We start from the raw sequence: 20,020 nt of genomic DNA, 5'->3' as shown, positions 1-20,020 counted from the left end.
TCAGACTGCTGATGGGGATTATGCAACAGTAGTTCATGTAATAACAAGGTGGATGGACAGCAAGGTTCTTCTTGAAAATAGTAATTCATCGAGTGAATTCACAAGTGCTGAAAATATCTAACACCAACTCCACGTCACAAATGTTAAATTCCTGCAGACTAACTACATCAACACCTGTAATTTCCCACTGAAACAAAATTTCAACCTTTGTGTAAAATTCTTTTCTAGATATTACAGCAGTAACATGATTGAAAGTGAATCTTATCTAGTTGAAATTTAAGAAAATACATTAAGTTGTACTCTTAATGTGTATGAAGTAAAAGGCACCATTAGACTTCCATGATTTTTTTTCCCCAAAAGTAGTTTTTAAAAAAAAAACTGAGTTTCTTTACCATGAAGGTCATTTTTAACTTAAATTTACCTTGTGGACAAACTCTTCCATCTTTTCCATGGCATGGTGGGCCTGTAGAAGGGGGGCAATGCTCATAAATCCTTCTTCTTCAACAGCTTCTGTTTCTCCATTTTCTGTGCTGTTCTGAAAGGCAACAGCGTAATTTTTAAAATACTTGTTTGTAGCCAACTTACAAAAGAAATTTAAAACTCTGGATTGTTTAGTCTATTAGATTGAACAAAAGTATTTCTACACCTTCAAAGTTTCTTGATTAGTCCAAAACTGAAGTAAAATACACATTAATCAGAATAGTTTCAAAACGTACAAACTATAGGCAGTTTCCTTAATTTACGTGGCTCAATTGCAACAATTCTCATCTTTCTCATACTTCCTTGTGTATCGGCCTTCAGCGCCAACCCATTTCCCCATTTATTTTCCTTTAATGTACTCCCTTTCACATGCTCACAAATTCTCTCACCATTCTTTGAAATGAGGGACAATTTACAGCAGTCAATGTATCTAACAATCAGCACACCTTTGGCACGAGAGGAAACATCACAGACAATGTTTAAATACTACATGAACTACACTAGAGGTTAGAATGAACTATGATTTCTGGGGCTGAGGCAGCTATGCAAACTGCAATAAACTGTGCAGCCCTGCGCTCAGTTTCTGTCCACCAGTTGTCCAATTCACTAAAGTTGGCATATAGCTTCTCTTTTTCCCTCTTGAATGCCATGTTTATTTTTGGCAGTTTCTGCCCACTATTTTTCTACATGTTGACAAATGTCACATTTTATTTCTATAAAGGCAAACCAACTTAAAAATAACAGTGTTATATTGGGAAGCCAAGGTTGAGTCTTGAATTAGACAGTTTGAAATTTTATCACTGCGGTCAGCTTAAAGTGAAAAGCATCCACTGCAATTTAGTTACAAAAATAACCAAAGAATTGATGCATGTGGCCAAAGCTAATGGGAATACAGATGCTTCCCTACTTACAATGGTTCGAATCCGTACTTTCAATTTTGATTTCCAATTTGTTCCCACGCTTGCGATATGCAGCACGCTACTCTCTTGCGATGCTGGGTGATGACAGCATCACATGAGTGTATTGTACAGCATAGTCTCCCATGATGCTGATTCAACCACGCTCAATCTCTGTAGCAATCACATGAACTAACGAAAGTGGTGACCCTGTCGTTTTAGTATTGCCACCATACAGCAATTAATTTTAGTTCAACGCTTCATACATCTTTCAAGTCCAGTGTGCTTTCAGCTGTGTACGTTAATGTTTTTTTTTCAGTGTGGAATAAAGGTATTCAAAATTTAATTATAAAAAAATGCTAGGTGTGGTATGAACGTAACCCCCATCGTAAGTTGAAGAGCACCTGTACTACATATTTCTATTAAGAGAAAATCTAAATGGTTCCTCTTAGGACTTGCATAATTTGTTACTACTGTTGCAAAATAAAGTACTATTTGGAATGAACCATGACATGAATGAAAAACAACAAAAGAATGTAAAGGATAATGATAAGCAACCATGGATCATATTAAAATTCTCCAATGCTGCTACATGTAACCATTAGCAATTAATTAGTGATGAGTCATGGGATCCATGGAACCTTGGCTGTGCGGACTCAGAATTGGCTTGCCTGCAGAAAACAGAAGGTAGTGTAACAGATTATGTTATACTTTATATATGTTTTAAAGGAGATAAATTGTGACAGGTTTTTTTTTAAGTGTAGGTCACATACAAACACTTCAAAACAGATCTCATTTAAAATGCCAGAGTTCTGCTCAAGCCAAGCAGTCCAGGTTCCGAGTGCCTTTGCAAAAACTTTGAAGAATGCCTATAAGGATTTCACATGTAATTGGACATGCTGTGGAGTAATAGATTATCGTTTTAGAAAACAACAGATGAACGAACTCGGAAGATTAGGTCCAGAGCCACAGTCTATTCTGAGAGAGAGAGAGAGAGAGAAGAGAGAGAATTCAGTTCTACAATTCAACAGCAGCAGCTGGGACTGGAACAGGACAAGCTGGAAAGCCCCCATTTTGAAGACGGGTTGTGAGTTCTTAGTTCAGCCTGGTCAAAGCCCTTGTGGTCCATATAAGAGGAGATGGCTGGCTTGAAATAAGAGAAACAAAAAAGAACTCTGTTGTGACCTGAAAGAAAACCCTGATGGGGTAAGTTTCTTGGGCAAAACACTGAAGTGGCTGATCAGAAGGAATAAGTTGTGGGTGTCCAACAAGCAACAAATCTCTCTGAAAACTGACAGTGACAGAAAAAGAACTGAAAGCAAATCCTGGAATTTCAATGATTGTTCAAAAAAAAAATCTGCACAAAGTTACTTAAAAAAAACAAGACCTTAAAAGTGAAATCTTCCTATTACAACTTTACAATTTTTGCAAGCTAATAGTAAGTTTTTAATTTTAATCTGAGACTTTTCTAGTTACTGCAAACACAACCTGATTTGAAGATCCATTATTTGCAATCTTAGAAAAATTTGATTTTGGACCATGTTTTATTAAATGGTTAAATTTACTATATTCATGTCCTACGGCTTCAATTCTCACCAACTTTCAGAAGTCACAACATTTCAATCTCCAACGGGAAACCCATTAAGGGTATCCTTTAAAGTCCATTACTTTTTGATTTGGCCATAGAGCCATTAGCGATTGCATTTAAGATATTTAAGATATTTTAGGGATTTGTAGGAAGGGAATTGACCATAAAAGTTTCTCTTTATACGGATGATGTCCTGCTTTTCATATCAAGCCCTGATACCTCCTTATCTCCCATGTTGTCATTGCTTTCCCAATTTAGTCAGTTTTCAGGATATGGATTAAACCTACATAAAAGTGAACTTTTCCCTTTGAATTCACCTGCATCAGTGAACACTAGTCTTCCTTTTAAGATTGAGAAATCAATTTACTTACTTGGTATTAGTTACAATTTCCTTCCTTCATTAAAGCAGGTGAAACAGTCCTTAACATAATGGACACCCCTGCCTATATCTCTGGTTGGTCGTATTAATTCTATCAAAATGAACATCTTTCCCAAATTGTTTTTTTGATTCACTTGATTTGGCTATATCATCTTGTATATGGAAGGGTAAGCACCCTCATCTAAATAAAGTCCACCTTAAAAAGTCTAAAAGGGTTGGAGGCACAGCGCTATTTAATTTCAGATTTTATTATTGGGCAGCCAATATGGGACAGTCCAGTATGGGTAGCAATGGAGCGGAATTCTGCTAAAAACTTTTCCATTTCAGCACTTCTTGGATCCTCACTCCCTTTCTGTTTAAATAAATCAATTAACAATCCTGTTGTCAGTCATTCAGAAAACATTTGGACTTCATGGTTTTTCTTCACTCAAGTCATATTCTATCCAATCATCTTTTTTAACCTTCTTTCGATGACTTTGGTTTTCATGAATGGCATATTATTTCCATTTTTTTTTAATTGATAACAGTTTTGCATCATTTGTACAGCTTTCTGAAAAGTATTTACCAAATACTTTTTTTCAGACATTTGCTTATCAGGCATTTTCTTCAATCTCAGATAGCCAATTCCCTGGGACACCTGATGCGAATATTGTTGATGTTTTTCTGTTTACGACATTCTCGCAAAGGTTTAATATCCATTATCTATGATAAGTTGGTAGGTTTTAGATATGCTCCTCTAGTTAAAATTAAAAATGCCTGGGAACAGGATTTATGCCTTTCATTATTGGACAAGGTTTGAGATTCAATTTTTAAGCTGGTTAATACTACATCCTTAGGTGACTGTCATTGTTTGTTACAATTTAAAGTTGTACATGGAGCCCATATGTCTAAAGTTAAATTATCTTGTATCTGTTCAGATGTAAATTTTTGTTATGATAATTGCAAGAGAGGAGAGGCTTCTTTAATCCACATATTCTGTAAGTGTCCTAGCCTTGAAAAATACTGGATGGACGGGTTTCAAACTTTATCCAGAGTCTTTTCAGTACAACTGGAGAGGATGATGTTCTTTTAACTTCAATCAAATGTCATACTCTGTCTTTTGCCTCTCTTTTGGCCAGATGTGCAATGCTGCTTAGATGGAAGGATGCGGCCCTGCCCACTCATGCTCAGTAGCTGAGGAACATTATGTCCTGCTTAAATTTAGAAAAGACTCATTACTCAATTAATAACTCAAATACAAGGATTCAAATGTTGTGTGGACCATTCCTGAATTATTACCACAACCTCTAGGCATAATATAAATCCTGAATTTCAATTCTTTCCCACTTTATTTCAGGAACAAAGTACATTTTTTTAAAGCCATACAATGCTGGTATAGGAATGCAGTTTAGAGACACGGCTATTTGTGATAATGATTAGATTGTAGCAGAGTCACTCTGGTTATAGCTCGAGGAAGAAAGAAGACTCGCACACCAAGAGAGTGTAATCAACACTGACTTTATTGGGCTGCAGCTCTGCCTTTTATAGACAGCCGCCATGTCACCATTGGGGCGTGGCTTGAGCAAGGCAGGCTGCTGGTTGGTTGTCCTGGATGAGCGGGCCTGGATTGGACCCCCTGCAATCCTTTGGCTGTGATTGGCCAATTCAACCGCTATTCCTGCAGCCTATGGGAGCAGGCATCTCATCCCATGTGCTGTCTGCCCAATCATAGTGTTCAATGACAGTTTGCTGTGTCAGCCCCTGGAGCGGGCCGCAGGCCACTACAAGATGTGCTTTTTTATTATGGATATGCTCTATGTGCCTTTATCTTTTGCTGAGCTATGTAATGTGTCAGTTTCATTGTGCATTCTATAAATGTTTTGAATATATGTTTACTTGTGCAAAACTAATAAAAAAAATTAAAGATCCAACTGGTACCCATTTATTTAAACAATGCAAAACATTACCCTAATGCCAAATATGCAGTCTAACCAAATATGAAAAAATATAGATGGCAAGATGAGATTTCATATGCAACAACCAGTCAAAAATAACATCTGACTGAGCATATAGCTATCATATCCTTTTAGTTTTGAAACACTGTATTGACTAATTCTGCAAATAAAAATGTAGAGGATAAACTAGTTATAATCACAGAGTACTGTGTATTAATTTGTTTATTAAAGAATTTTAATACACTGAATGTGGTTCAGAGGTTTTGGCAGAATAATATCTGGAATAGGCATCATCTTGTAAGGAATGGTTGAAAGGCTTGACATGCTCACTGGAATTTAGAAGAGCAAGAGCTGAGTTGTTGGAAGCAAGTTCTCAATGGATTTTGATAGGGAAGACATGGAAAAATTTCATTGATGAAGCAGATTTACTTGAAAATAAACAGTTCTTTCCTGATCAGTGAACATAAAACCAGGGATTGCTGTTGAAAAGTAAAGGGTTTACCATCTAAGATGAAATGGGTGATTTTATTTACCCTTGAGCCTCTGGAACAGTTACTCAAAGAGCAACACAATCTTTGAATATTTTGAATACAGAGCTGAATCAATCCTACTTGAAGGACAAATTAGGAAGCAGTCTGAGTTTACCAGAGGGAAGTAACTTTGAATATGTGATTACAGATACAATGACAATCAAAAGATTTATAACAAATATGTATATTAAACTGCAAGAAAAGGAGAATGAGGAAACAAATGGTAAAACTAAACAAAAATGGGAACAAGATTTAAATATAAAGATAAAAAAAAGGAAACATGGGAGAAGTTATGTTCTGGAACGATGAGAAATACAATAAATACGAGGTTATGTATGATACAATATAACTGGATACGCAGGCTATACATTACACCTCAAAAGTTAAATAAATGGGACCCAACAGTATCTGATAGATGTTTTCGATGTAAAAAAGAAATGGGAACAACAATTCATGCAATCTGGACATGTGAGAAAGTAGAAAAATTTTGGGAAGATCTAAACCAAATATTAAATAAAATGACAGAAAACAATATACCAAAGAATCCAGAGATCTTCCTCCTAAGTAACATAAAAAACAAAGAATTTGGAATTGATTTGGAGGATGCACAAAAAAGATTTGTTAAGATAGCTATAGCCGTAGCAAAAAAATATATTATGTCAACCTGGAAATCGGAAGATAATTTGAAAATACAACAATGGTATATAGAAATGAATAAATGTATTCCATTAGAAAAAATAATATATAGTTTAAGAAATAATATTGAAATATTTGAACAAATATGGGAGCCTTACATGAAACACAATAGAGAAAACCTACCGGGGACATTCACTACCTAAATTAACGAAAGGAGAAGGAAATGAAAAGAATTGACTCAGTGGAATTTCTTGTTTATTTTTATTGAATGACAACATTGTTTGACTGGTTTAATGTATCCTAGATTTTGTACTTTAAATGGACGAGGGGGGGGAGGTAGGGAGGGTGGGATGGGGGGGGGGAGAAAATGGCACTGTATTTATTTGAAAAGGAAAAAGTATGTATCATGGATAATGTGGTTTATGGTGTGAAAAAAAAAAATACTTGGTACAGAAGAGGGCGAAAGGCAATCTTGGCCTTAAAATGGCAGAGTGGACTTCATGAAGTGAGCTACTCTTGCTCCTAATACAAATATCCACACGAGTTTAAGTTAACTGTCACATTTTGCATAGTGCAATGAGAAAGGTAAATTCCACGAGCAGTTCAGCAAGTTATATACAGCCGAACAGTGGAAAAGTGCATATTACAATGAAAAGATCAATTAGTTCACAGCAAGGGCAGCACGAGATCACTATTTTAAGGTTCATTCAGGAATCCTCTAACTGCAACGATGAAACAGGTTTCTAAGTCTGAGTTTATAACTTTCAGCTTGTTGAGAATAGAAATATGGTCAGTAATGAACATGAGTGAAGTAGAGAGCACCACTATAGCAAGGGAAAGCAGTTATTAATGAGAATGGAGAGGCTTTGATACCAAAATTAAATGGAAAGGAGTAGCCATAAATTGCTGTTAGATTCCTGGCTCACATCAATATTTTAATGGTTACATTATCTTGGTTGAGTTCTAGGTACATTTCAAAAGGTATCACTGCTTCAAGACTAATACAGTTCTGCCAAATAAAACTGATCATATCAAAGAAACCAAAGTAGTGATTATCCTAAGAAATTGTCTTTGGATTACTTTCTAAAAAGAAACAATCTTTTCAAGCATTTTTCAATTCACCCTTTGTAATATTACAGCATGCAAACTGGACAAACAGATTCTTTTCCTTTGGCTTGGCTTCGCGGACGAAGATTTATGGAGGGGGTAAAAAGTCCACGTCAGCTGCAGGCTCGTTTGTGGCTGACAAGTCCGATGCGGGACAGGCAGACACGATTGCAGCGGTTGCAAGGGAAAATTGGTTGGTTGGGGTTGGGTGTTGGGTTTTTCCTCCTTTGCCTTTTGTCAGTGAGGTGGGCTCTGCGGTCTTCTTCAAAGGAGGTTGCTGCCCGCCAAACTGTGAGGCGCCAAGATGCACGGTTTGAGGCGTTATCATCCCACTGGCGGTGGTCAATGTGGCAGGCACCAAGAGATTTCTTTAGGCAGTCCTTGTACCTTTTCTTTGGTGCACCTCTGTCACGGTGGCCAGTGGAGAGCTCGCCATATAACACGATCTTGGGAAGGCGATGGTCCTCCATTCTGGAGACGTGACCCATCCAGCGCAGCTGGATATTCAGCAGCGTGGACTCGATGCTGTCGACCTCTGCCATCTCGAGTACTTCGACGTTAGGGGTGTAAGCGCTCCAATGGATGTTGAGGATGGAGCGGAGACAACGCTGGTGGAAGCGTTCTAGGAGCCGTAGGTGGTGCCGGTAGAGGACCCATGATTCGGAGCCGAACAGGAGTGTGGGTATGACAACGGCTCTGTATATGCTTATCTTTGTGAGGTTTTTCAGTTGGTTGTTTTTCCAGACTCTTTTGTGTAGTCTTCCAAAGGCGCTATTTGCCTTGGCGAGTCTGTTGTCTATCTCATTGTCGATCCTTGCATCTGATGAAATGGTGCAGCCGAGATAGGTAAACTGGTTGACCGTTTTGAGTTTTGTGTGCCCGATGGAGATGTGGGGGGGCTGGTAGTCATGGTGGGGAGCTGGCTGATGGAGGACCTCAGTTTTCTTCAGGCTGACTTCCAGGCCAAACATTTTGGCAGTTTCCGCAAAGCAGGACGTCAAGCGCTGAAGAGCTGGCTCTGAATGGGCAACTAAAGCGGCATCATCTGCAAAGAGTAGTTCACGGACAAGTTTCTCTTGTGTCTTGGTGTGAGCTTGCAGGCGCCTCAGATTGAAGAGATTGCCATCCGTGCGGTACCGGATGTAAACAGCATCTTCATTGTCAGATACAGCAATGAGCTCTCTGAACCCTTCTCCATTAACAATGGCGTGAAGCAAGGCTGTGTTCTCGCACCAACCCTCTTTTCAATCTTCTTCAGCATGATGCTGAACCAAGCCATGAAAGACCCCAACAATGAAGACAAACAGATTAGTAAAGTTTAAACACCCACAATCAAAATCTTGCAGCCAAATATCAACTGAGATATCCTTAAAGAGGCTATTTGATCTCATGTTTACGAATCAAAGGCCAAATAACTGTTTTATTTAGGTTCTGCAGGCACATGATCAGAGCTAAAAACAGGAATTGCAACACTCCTAGCACCAAATGCCTAGAGAAATATAAAGAGAGATTTTTAAAATCTACCTGTCACCATGAAGAATTTATTGCATGACTTACAGATTGGAAGAGATCCTGCAAGTAATGAAGAATTTCCTCCTTTGCTGCCCATGTTCTTAGTGCTGGAGGTCATGAGTTTTGAAAGTGTGATTAGAGTAGCCTGGGTGAATATTGCAACGTATTTTGTAGATGGTATGGACATTGGAGATTGCTCATTGGTGATGGAGGGAATGAATGTTTAGGATGGCTGATGAATATGAATCCAGTAATTGGTTTATTCTGGACTGAATTGAGCAAGAGTTGTTTTGCTGCACTCAGGTTCCCTTTTTGTCATGAGTATAATGCACAAAATTTGTTTAATTTTGTCTGCCTGAAAAGCCTGACCAAGAGACACCATTAGTTTGGAGCTCCCTTCATGTACAGAGTGTCCAATGATCTAACAACCTCTTCCAATGCCACATCCTTCTGCACTTCTACAACCACATAGCAGCATAGCCTCCTGTCTGTTCCAATGGTGAAACAAAGCTCCAGCATCCAAGTTACCTCTGCCTCGGCCCCTGGTTCCAAACCAAAGGTCTATGGTCAGTATCCAAAGATGAACTGTGGAGTGAGGACTGCCTTCTAGAAAAGCATCCCGTCTAGACTGTACCCAGCCAAGTACTGAAAACCTGTGCTGACCAAATTGCTAATAAGTTCACACACATTCAACATCTCAATGCAAAAGGGCATGTTACCCACCTCTTTCAAACAAGCTTCAATCGTACCAGTGCCTTAGATGAGCATGGTAACCTGCATAAATGACTACTGACCAGTGGTACTCACAGCCATAATGATGAAGTTTTTTGAGAGGCTGGTGTTGAAGCATATCTGAGCAGCAACATGGACCCGTTCCAAATTTGCCTATTGCAACAACAGGTCTACGGCAGATGCCATCTCACTAGTTCTAATTCTGCCCTGGAACACCTGACAGCAAAGACACATCAGGATGGTGTTCATCCACTACAGTTCACTTTCAAAACCATCATCCCCTCAAAACTGATCAGCAAACTCCAAGACCTAGGTTGGCCTCAATAAGATTTGTAATAACATGTCTACCATTTCCATTAGTACTGGAGCATCACAAGGCTGCATACTTAGCCCCCTGCTCAGGCCTGAAGTGCATCATCTTTGTCTCCTATAGATGTTGAAAAGACCAGCCAAGTTCCTCCAGCATTTTGGTGTTTTTACTGTAATCATAGCATTTGCAGCCTATTGTGTTTCACTTAGCCCCCTGCTCTACTACACCTATAAGTGAATGGATCAATACAACATTAACACCATCCTCAACATTCATTGGAGCGACTTCATCCCTAACATCGAAGTACTCGAGATGGCAGAGGCTGACAGCATCGAATCCACGCTGTTGAAGATCCAACTGCGCTGGGTAGGTCACGTCTCCAGAATGGAGGACCATCGCCTCCCCAAGATCGTGTTATATGGCGAGCTCTCCACTGGCCATCGTGTCAGAGGTGCACCAAAGAGGTACAAGGATTGCCTAAAGAAATCTCTTGGTGCCTGCCACATTGACCACTGCCAGTGGGCTGATATCGCCTCAAACCGTGCATCTTGGCGCCTCACAGTTCGGCGGGCAGCAACCTCCTTTGAAGAAGACCGCAGAGCCCACCTCACTGACAAAAGACAAAGGAGGAAAAACCCAACACCCAACCCCAACCCACCAATTTTCCCCTGCAACCGCTGCAACCGTGTCTGCCTGTCCCGCATCGGACTTGTCAGCCACAAACGAGCCTGCAGCTGACGTGGACATTTACCCCTCCATAAATCTTCGTCCGCGAAGCCAAGCCAAAGAAGAACACCATCTACAAATTTTCTGACAATAGCATGATGGAGAGTGGTTTAAAAGAGGGACAATGAGTCAGCATACAGAAGGGAGATTGAAAACTTGGCTGAATTGCATACTAACAACAACCTCGCACTCAAATCAAGGAGTTGATTGTGGACTTTAGGAAGGTAAACCAGAGGTGTACAATCCAGTGATAATTGGGAAAAAAACAGAGGTGGAGAGAGTGAGCAAATTTAAATTCGAGGGAGTCACTATCTCAGAGGATTTTCCTGAACACAAATATCATTATGAAGAAAGCATGTCAGTGACTCTACTTCCTTCAGTTTGTGGAGGTGCAGTATGACATCAGGAACCTGGGCAAACTTCAACAGATGTGTAGTGGAAAATGTGCTGACCAGCTTCATCATGGCCTGTCATGGGGGCACCATACCTCTGAGTGAGCTCTCCACACCATCTACATAGAACACCACCATCAGAGAGCACCAGCAATCATTAAGGATCCACACCACCCAGCACCTTCTGTTCTCACTGCTCCCATGTGGAAAGAGGTATAGGTGCCACAAGACTCATACCACCATATTCAAGAACAGTTGCTACCCCTCCACCATCACACTCAATCAGAAACTTATTTAAATACTCTTTGCATAATATATATTACAAAATATATTTTTTTCTGCATTGCCCAGTTTCTTTACATTTCTCTTTTACATACACATTTGTTCTTGAGTAATTATTTGCACTACTGACAAGTAGAAATTCTGTGTGACACAGGGGGAAAAAAAATCTCAGGATTGTGTGTGATGACATGTGTGTACCCTGACAATAAATCTGAAATTTGAAAGCTGTTAACGTCAGAGGCCCCTTGTGATCCCTGCTCAGCATCAACACCCTCACAAATTCTGGTCCCAATATCTGGTTCCCACAAGCCAGAAGCCCACATCTTGTTGTGTGAGGGTTTCAGCCTTCAAGCTCCTTAATTGTCCAGTTTTGTTATCCCCAATCCTTTTGGGTCTTCTCCAGGATTCTCCTCCTCACTGTGTGAATTATTCTACACTATAGAGCCCTGCACCAGTCCACTGCTCCCCTAAAGCCCACAACCCTCATAGTCTGCGCCGCCAAACACTGATGCCATTACCTTGGGCACAGACCACCACAGGTTTGCCAACATTACAACAAAACACTGCTAGCCTCTTTCGAGACAGTTTAAACCAACATGGGACTGTGGACATAACAAATAGCTAGTAGGTCCCTGTAGAAAAGTGTTGAAAAACATATCTCTGCTCCTCACATCCTCCTGGTCGGCAGCAGCACTGCTGATGTATTGAACTAAAATCATCGAGGATAGAGAGTAATCCATCATGCTTCTGACTTGAGCCTTGTATCCACGGAAAGGCCTTAAAATCTCAACGAGGCAAGTCACTCATTGCAGAGTACCCATTCCCCAACTTCTCTTGCAGACATGGTATTATTAAGATTGGCCCAGTTAAGTTTCTGGTCAACAATGATACAATTGGGCATCTGTAGAAGTCATTGAGGAACAGAGGGACATGGAGGAGGATTGTGCCTCCAGTGTCAAATAGCCAGGCACATAATTTTATTAAATGACTAGCACTTAACCATAGAACACCAATAGAGCAAATTATCTCATACATCATTCACAGCTCTAATCTAATACCATTCTTTGAACTTCACCAGATCTCCAACTCGAGACCTTTCTTTTTCTATGCAGTCTTGTTCTTCCATCTTCAATCATGGTATTTCAGTCTTATTGCCATTCTCTTCCAGATAAATTATGTAGAAACAAGCCACAAAGGCACTTATGTTCAACTCAAGCCAGAAATAAAGTATTTGTTTAATTGTGCTCCTTATGAAACAAGCCATTTCTAACTATAGTGGATCGATAATTCACTGATCTTTTATTTTTATAAATTTGTGGAGTGATACAGTCACCTTTACTCCTCAGGAAGTACATACTCTCCATATTATTCCTTTTTATTTAGAAACATCATAGGGCCCTCTAAGTATGTTTCTTATGGCTCAATGAAGCTACTTCTCATTCTTCTAAAACCTAGACATGTAACACACCCATGACAGGAAGCAGAGTGGTGGGTCTTTGCTGCTGTTCCTCAATGACAAGCATGTCCTTCCTTATGCAAGGATACAAAAATTGTACACAATACTCTAGATGTCCACTTCCTCCCACCCAAATGGAATCACGTTAATACAGTTGATCCAATTTTATATTCAAGTAACTTCAAGACTTTAAACAAGAACATCAGCGATCACTACTCATCTCAGTTTAAGTTTATTTATGTTTTTAAAACTATATTTCTAAATAAATGAATATGGATATTTTCCAAATTTAGGAAATAAAAAAATCAACCAAAATACATAAAATGACTGAAGCAGAATTAAAATTCAAAAATCCCCAGATGTTAAAAAAGGAACTTGCTTATTTTTGCTCACCTAACACAGAATATTTCAGGGTATACTGGGATCAGGGTATACCGGTATCCCAAGTAGTATCTGATCAATGATACCAATACACAAATCTCAATTTGCCAGCAAGGGAATTTCAATTCAACTAATTAAATATGAAATGATAGCAGTATGGAAACTAATGACAACTGGATCCTTGTCAAGAAATATTCAATTCACGACTGTCCTTTGATTCTTATCATCTGGCCGACATGCAACTCAAGATTCACCAGCACATTTAATACTTACCGACATCTCAGTTCTGACAGTTAGTGATGGATTAGGCCTTTGCCAGTCAACAAGTAAACAATTAAAATTTTAAATGCATTTGAAATCTTCCATCACCTTTCAATCAAACACTATTTTGATAAAATAGTATCCTACAATGTTACTACCTTTATACTTACATCCAACAAGTCAGAATCACGATTCACGAGTGAATTCAACTCTGAGCTCGGAGTGTTACACTGGTTTTGTTGAGAGGACATCAGGTGTCCTACACTTTCTTTCCGATTCCTTAAGCACAAGCTTGGGTCCTCGTCTAATCGTGGGCCTTCCAGCTTGTTAACAATAAAAAGATCTTCTTTAAAAAAAAATAGGATTTTTTTTTGTTCAGAAATGCAGATGAATTCAAAACCCTGTTTAAGAAGAATAGACATGTTAATTTTCTGACCCATAAAATGTTTAATACATATTGATTGTGACTACAATATTTTACTAATCATATGTAAACTAAAAAAAAAGTCTGACTTTCTCCATCATGTTGGAAGAGTTCAAGTTTGAGGAAACCAATATTTACAATATCTACAATATTTACCAGTCACCATTTTAACCCTACAAACCAAGAGTTACCTGATCAGCCTTTAGACAGCTTTACAAATTCTCTCAGTCCTTTCTATCAGATCTTTGTCTATCCATTAACAGCTAGAGCAGGTCAGCCTTGCATAACTATAATTATAGGATAACAATGAAAAGATCAATTGACACGAAGCAAGGGCATGGTTATAGGGTTCATTCGGGAGTGCAATGGCTGTAGAGAAGGAACTGCCTTTAAGCCTGTGGGTGCATGTTTTTACTCTTTTAAGCCATCTCCCCAATGGAAGGAGAGAAAAGAGAATGTAGCTGGGGATGATGGGTCTTTCAGTATATTGGCTGCCTTTCCTACACAACAGGAGATGAAGATGGAGTCCATGGAGAAGAGGGAAGTTTACGCTGGGTTCTGAACTGCATTCACTATCTTCTGTCATTTCTTATGATCTTGAGCACAGCAGCTCACACGTCAAGCTGGGATGTATCCAGTAAGTATGCTTTCAATTGTGCATCTGTAGAAGTCATTGAGGAATAGAGGGATATGGTGAACTTCCTTAGTCTAAAAAAAGTCAAATGTTGGTGGAAAAATGGCAGCACTGATGCTGGTGCAGACCCATGAAGAGCGATGAGCAGAAACAGCGCTCCAACTGCCCGGTCAGACTGCCTTCAGCACCGTACAGGCTTTAAACAGCCCATTAAAGGAACCGACGGTAGTTTTATTTAAAATCCCACGACCGCAGGGTCTGCAACCAAGATGGCGGCACCCATGATCAGCAGCAGGCCACAAGGGGTTGCAGACTTCAGGGAAGTGGAGGATTGGGAGCAGGGCACCAGAAAACAGGGAAAACACACCGCATCTGAGAAGACAGCCCATGAGACAGCGATTACAGCATTGCACAGTGAGGGGCTCTTCAGCTGAAAGACCCACACACGCGAGAGGCTGCTGGTAACTTGAGGCAAGAAACTTGCAGAGGTTGTGGGCTGCTGGATGCTTCAGTGAAGGGACTCGCACTAGGCTGCGGACTGTTGGAGATTGGCTGAAGGGGCATTAACGATCCCTGACCATGTCGGAGGCTCAGATCTTGAGCTTGGTTTACCAGTGGTTTGGACTGGATTGTGTGTGGCTGCAGAAGTGAATCCACGGACACTCGGTGATTTGGGGGGGGGGGAGAGGAACTCTCTTTTGTTTCTCTTTCTCTGACTACGAGGCACTTCAGGTAATTTCTGTCGATAGCAGAAGGCAAAAGCAATTTCATAATATGATACTTTTTAATTACAGGACAATAAATTGAATCTTGATCATTGCATCATGTGCTTGTTCCAGTTTAGATGTTTGGAGATTTTCCACCCCACCCCAAGAATCAAAACTATTTACTCTTTTGACTTCTATTAACATGTGGACTCTGCCACTCATCTGAACTCAATGATCACCTCCATCTTGTTAACAATGAGATAAACATTAGCTTGGCGCCATGCCAAAACTTTCAACCTCTGTCCTTTATGCCAGTTCATCATCGTTTGATACTCAACAAACTTGAAGATGGAAAAGTGTTTAGCTGTACAGTAGTGGGATCAAGAGATTATAGTAATAAACTGAGTACACATCCTTGAGGAGCTCGAATTTTGAGTGTGATGTTTACCATCCTTCTTCATTGTTTGGAGTCAATTGGACAGGAAGTAAAGGATCCAGTTAGACAGGAAGTAAAGGATCCAGTTGCAGAGGAGGGCATGGAGGTCTAGATCTAGAACTTGGATAACGATAAGTTCAAGTTGAACTTCTGACCACATCTTTCTGTCACTACCAGGGTCACATGATATAATTCTATATTATCCAACTTCAGAATCAGAATTTTTGTCATGAAATTCAGTGTTTTGCAACAGCGTCATAGGGCAAACGTTCATATTATAACCATCTCACCACATTACTATAAAAAGTAAAAATAATAATGCACAAAAAGTAAGGCAGTGGCTTTGGTTCATTGATTATTCAGGAATCTGATGGCAGAGGGGAAGAAGCTGTCCTTGTGCTGCTGAGTGCTCGCCTTCTGACTCCTGTACCTTCCCCCCTCCCCATGGAGAAGAGTGAAGAGGGCACAGCCTGGGTAGTGGGGGTCCTTGAGGATAGTGGCTGCTTTAAGACACCACCTTTTGTAGATGTCCTTGACGGAGTGGACTGGGGCCCATGATGTCGCAGGCCAAGGTAACAACCCTCTGAAGTTTTATTTCTTGCCCTGATTGTTGGCACCTCCATACCAGTGATGCAACCAGTCTGAATACTCCAATTTGGGACACCATTGGCCAGAGATTCCAAACAATGAATGTGGATATTGTACTTCAAAGAGGCTTTCAACACATCTTTGAACCTTTTCCTCTATTCACCTTGTAATCTCTTCCCTAACAACAGCTCCTAATAGGCTTCAAGTGCCTGACACTGGGCATGCAAACAATGCAGCAAATCCAAAATAGCTGCCTGAGCATTAAGAGGTCCTTAATGCTGGGTTGTTGGTCTGGGAAATGCCTATTCTTCTGCAAATTATGGACAACGGTTGTACATTTTCAGTGCCTTGAAGTTCCTGGTGTAGGTAGTCCAGGATTCAGAAGCACGTAAAAGGATAGAGATCATTGTTATCCATTAGACCAGTTTGTGCCAAAACCATTTTCCCCTCAACTGACCAACGATCAAGTTTGTGTTTAAACTTGAGCTATTAAAGCAAACAAAAAAAACTTGCTCAAATTACTGATGCAAATTCTTATCAATGTACCTCAATTTTCTTAAAAGTTTAGTTGTTTTTTTTTAATTGGTTCTTCACTGATTCTAACAAATTAATTTCTGCGTTCAACTTTGATAAATTCAAGTCACAAAGGGAAAGTGGAAAAATGAACAAATCTGCAACTGTCAATCTTTATGATAAAGATATTTGCTAAAGGAATTAATTTTTTCAACCAACATCTTGAATTCCTCATATCTTTGATATTATGTTTTCATTTCAAAAATGCACATCTCACACAAGATACAGCATATTATTTCACCCAGTATTAAATTTAAAGCATACTAGACTCAATGCATAAAAACAAATTTCTGATGGGCATAATGAACTTTTCCTTTTTCCCTCTGCCAATAATTCTTTATATGTCTCATGACAGTTAAATTTAATTTTAACCCTATTAATACCCAATTCAAAGATAAAACTGGAACCACGTTTGCCTGCTTGATTTATTTTAACTACAAGAAAGTGACAGAATGAACAAATGTTCCTAGTATTTTTGCTTCTCTCAAAATAGTTGCTAAGTGATAAAAATAGTTGTTTATTTACTTACACCATAAAGTAACTTCATTCATTATGCTCAAATTAGAACTATATCTCTTCATAGTACTGTATGTTTTGTAAACCACTACATTTCAAATGAATTTTGTTTTGCTGTTATTCAGATTAAATCCACTCACCAACAATGCAATGTTTAAACCAAAGAAAAATCCCAATTTCTTTCAAATACCAAGACTTTAAAATTCTGACAATATTTTGTTGTGTGAAATTAACTTAGAGTTTAGATTGGAAATCAGATAAGTAGTTCTAAAGTTTAAGATCAGACGTCAGTTGTGCACAAATAAGGCTTGTATTTTTTTAAACATCCTTTGCAGATATACAAGAACATAATCGACCATCAATAAGTCTTGTGATGAAAGCTCATGCACACTTGCATAAATGTAGCATGTTTATCTAGGAAAATCTATTTCTGTTGGCCTTCCCTAAAAGTTTTATCCTGACAAATTGACTGCCGTTAATGCACCACATCCCAAATTATGTTTTTTTATGCACAAATGAAAATCATAACCTTTTTTCCCCCCAAATTGTCCCAACATAAACATAGGAAAGTTAAATTATAATCCTAGCATGAATTTTTTTTTCATGAAGAGAATGAGACAGAGGAAAGAGGAGGTGAAAGGTGGACAGAAAAAGAAGTCTTTCTAAAACAGCATCCAACAAAACAAAGTTTCAGAAAAAAAAGTGATGAAGGCAGCAACGTGTCACATTTGCAGTCATAGGTCTGGGCAGAAGGTCAGCTTCTTCCCATGTGCCACCAGATTTCTGAATGGACATGAACCAGGCACCACCTCACTTTCTATTATTTTTCAACTAATTTATTATTTATTATATATATATTTTTTTTAAGTAATTTTATAGCAATATTTGCACTGCTATGCTGCCACAAAAGAATTTTGTGATGTCTGCAACAGTAAATTCTGAAGACATACCAACTTTACCAAACAGAATGCATTTGGTACTGTGTGCAGATGTGGTCACCAAACTATTAGAAGGATATGGCTGCAATGGAGAGAGCACAGGAGTTTCACCAAAATGTTGCCTGCATTGGATGACTTCAGATGTGAGGTGAGATTGGGTAATCTGAGCTGGTTTTCCTTGGTGCAAAGGAAGCAGAGGGGTGACCTGATTGTACAACATGAAGTTATAAGAGCCAGAAATAAGATAAATCAGAATCAGTTTTTCCCCCATGATAGGGATATCAAGAATCAAGATAGCATCACTTTAAGATGAGCACAAGAATACAGACCAAAGGGCAATTTGTGAAGATGGGGGAAAAAAATCATTGTGGATGTGGTGGGCCAAAGGTCCATTTCTGTACTGTGTGACTCAACGCAGTGAAGTTGCATCCTGAAAAATTGCACAATCCCTAATCCAATGCAACAATGAAACTAATTTCCGTACTTGAGACACTTGCATCACATTTTCCCCTTTTGCCAAATCTAGACCCAGTAAATCAATTCTCTCTCCTAAAGTAAAACCAATGCTGGAGAAACTCAAGCAGTGTAGCAAAGTATGACAAAAATGTATATTTTGTATAATTATATTTTGGAATAGGACACATGAAGGGCTCAAGCCCACAACATTGGTGATACACACCGTGTAAAGCAGTCTGCTGAGTTTCTCCAGCACTGTGGGTGGTTTTACTTCAACCAGTGCCTGTAGATTTCCCTCTCTCCTAAAGTCAGGAGTCTGACCAATAGCTTAAAAACAATTATCCCCCCCCCCCCCAAACAGGGAAGGTGCACTTGATGCATCTGCTGCTTTAATTGACAGGGACAGGGGGCGGGGGTCTCCTGCCACCTGTCGCTCCCAACCCATAATCTTGGCCAACCCGACCCGTCCCTGGGCCCGAGGTTCCCCGTGCCAGTTGGTTCCCTCGCTCGCTGGACGCCGTGTCAGTCGGTCCCCTCGCTCCTACTCCCTTCACCAGGGCTGATCTGCCCAACTCCTTGCCTCAGGCGTCATTCGGCGCAGATACGGGTCCAGCTGGCTGCCTTTACCTTACCTACGCGCCGCTTTCCCGTTTTATTCCGCTTTCTTCAAAGGACGGAGAGATTTCTTTCTCCTCTTCCCCCCCCCCCCCCCAACCACCACCCCCCCCTTGCAAACCCCCGCTGATCCGCCGCTTGCTCTCGCTCGCTTTCACTCGGTTGCTCAGAGGCGTCAGACATCTCCTGAGCAGCCCGTGACCAATAGGGAAGCGCCGTGGGCTCCACGTGGGGGCCTCGCTTCCTCCTCGAGTGGCTGGCGGAAGAGGAAGCGGGAGGGGCGCTGTGAGTTTGCTGGGATTTGGTGTCCCTGGGCTTTGGTCAACATTGTGATCTTTCATTGTCTCAACTATTGGCCCAATCCAGAAGATTAGCAAAAACTCTCCAGCAATTCTTGATAACAACAGCTCACAAATTTCACCCACCAGAAAAAAACTTGAAGGAAAGCAGGTCATTAAAAAGGATCTGTTCTGTAAATTGTAGAAATAATAAGGAAGATGTTTTCCTACTTTAAGTTGGTCTTTTCTCTTG

General features: G+C 39.9%; 1 protein-coding gene across 1 annotated transcript in view; it reads right to left on the bottom strand.

Annotated features, from left to right (window-relative positions):
• Positions 1-20,020, bottom strand: part of LOC138745961 (adiponectin receptor protein 2-like) — a 43,384-nt gene extending 23,364 nt beyond the window's left edge. The window contains exons 1-3 of the mRNA XM_069903574.1: positions 19,999-20,020; positions 13,773-14,003; positions 422-535 (exon numbers count right to left, since the gene is read on the bottom strand). Of these exons, the coding sequence (XP_069759675.1) occupies positions 422-535; positions 13,773-13,853 (195 nt within the window). The 5' untranslated portion in view covers positions 13,854-14,003; positions 19,999-20,020. The remainder of the gene's footprint in view (positions 1-421; positions 536-13,772; positions 14,004-19,998) is intronic.

This window comes from Narcine bancroftii, chromosome 11 (genome assembly GCF_036971445.1).
Source record: "Narcine bancroftii isolate sNarBan1 chromosome 11, sNarBan1.hap1, whole genome shotgun sequence".
NCBI classification, from domain to species: domain Eukaryota; kingdom Metazoa; phylum Chordata; class Chondrichthyes; order Torpediniformes; family Narcinidae; genus Narcine; species Narcine bancroftii.
The sequence above is the reverse complement of the archived record's forward strand: the minus strand, read 5'-3'. Positions and strand labels throughout refer to the sequence as shown.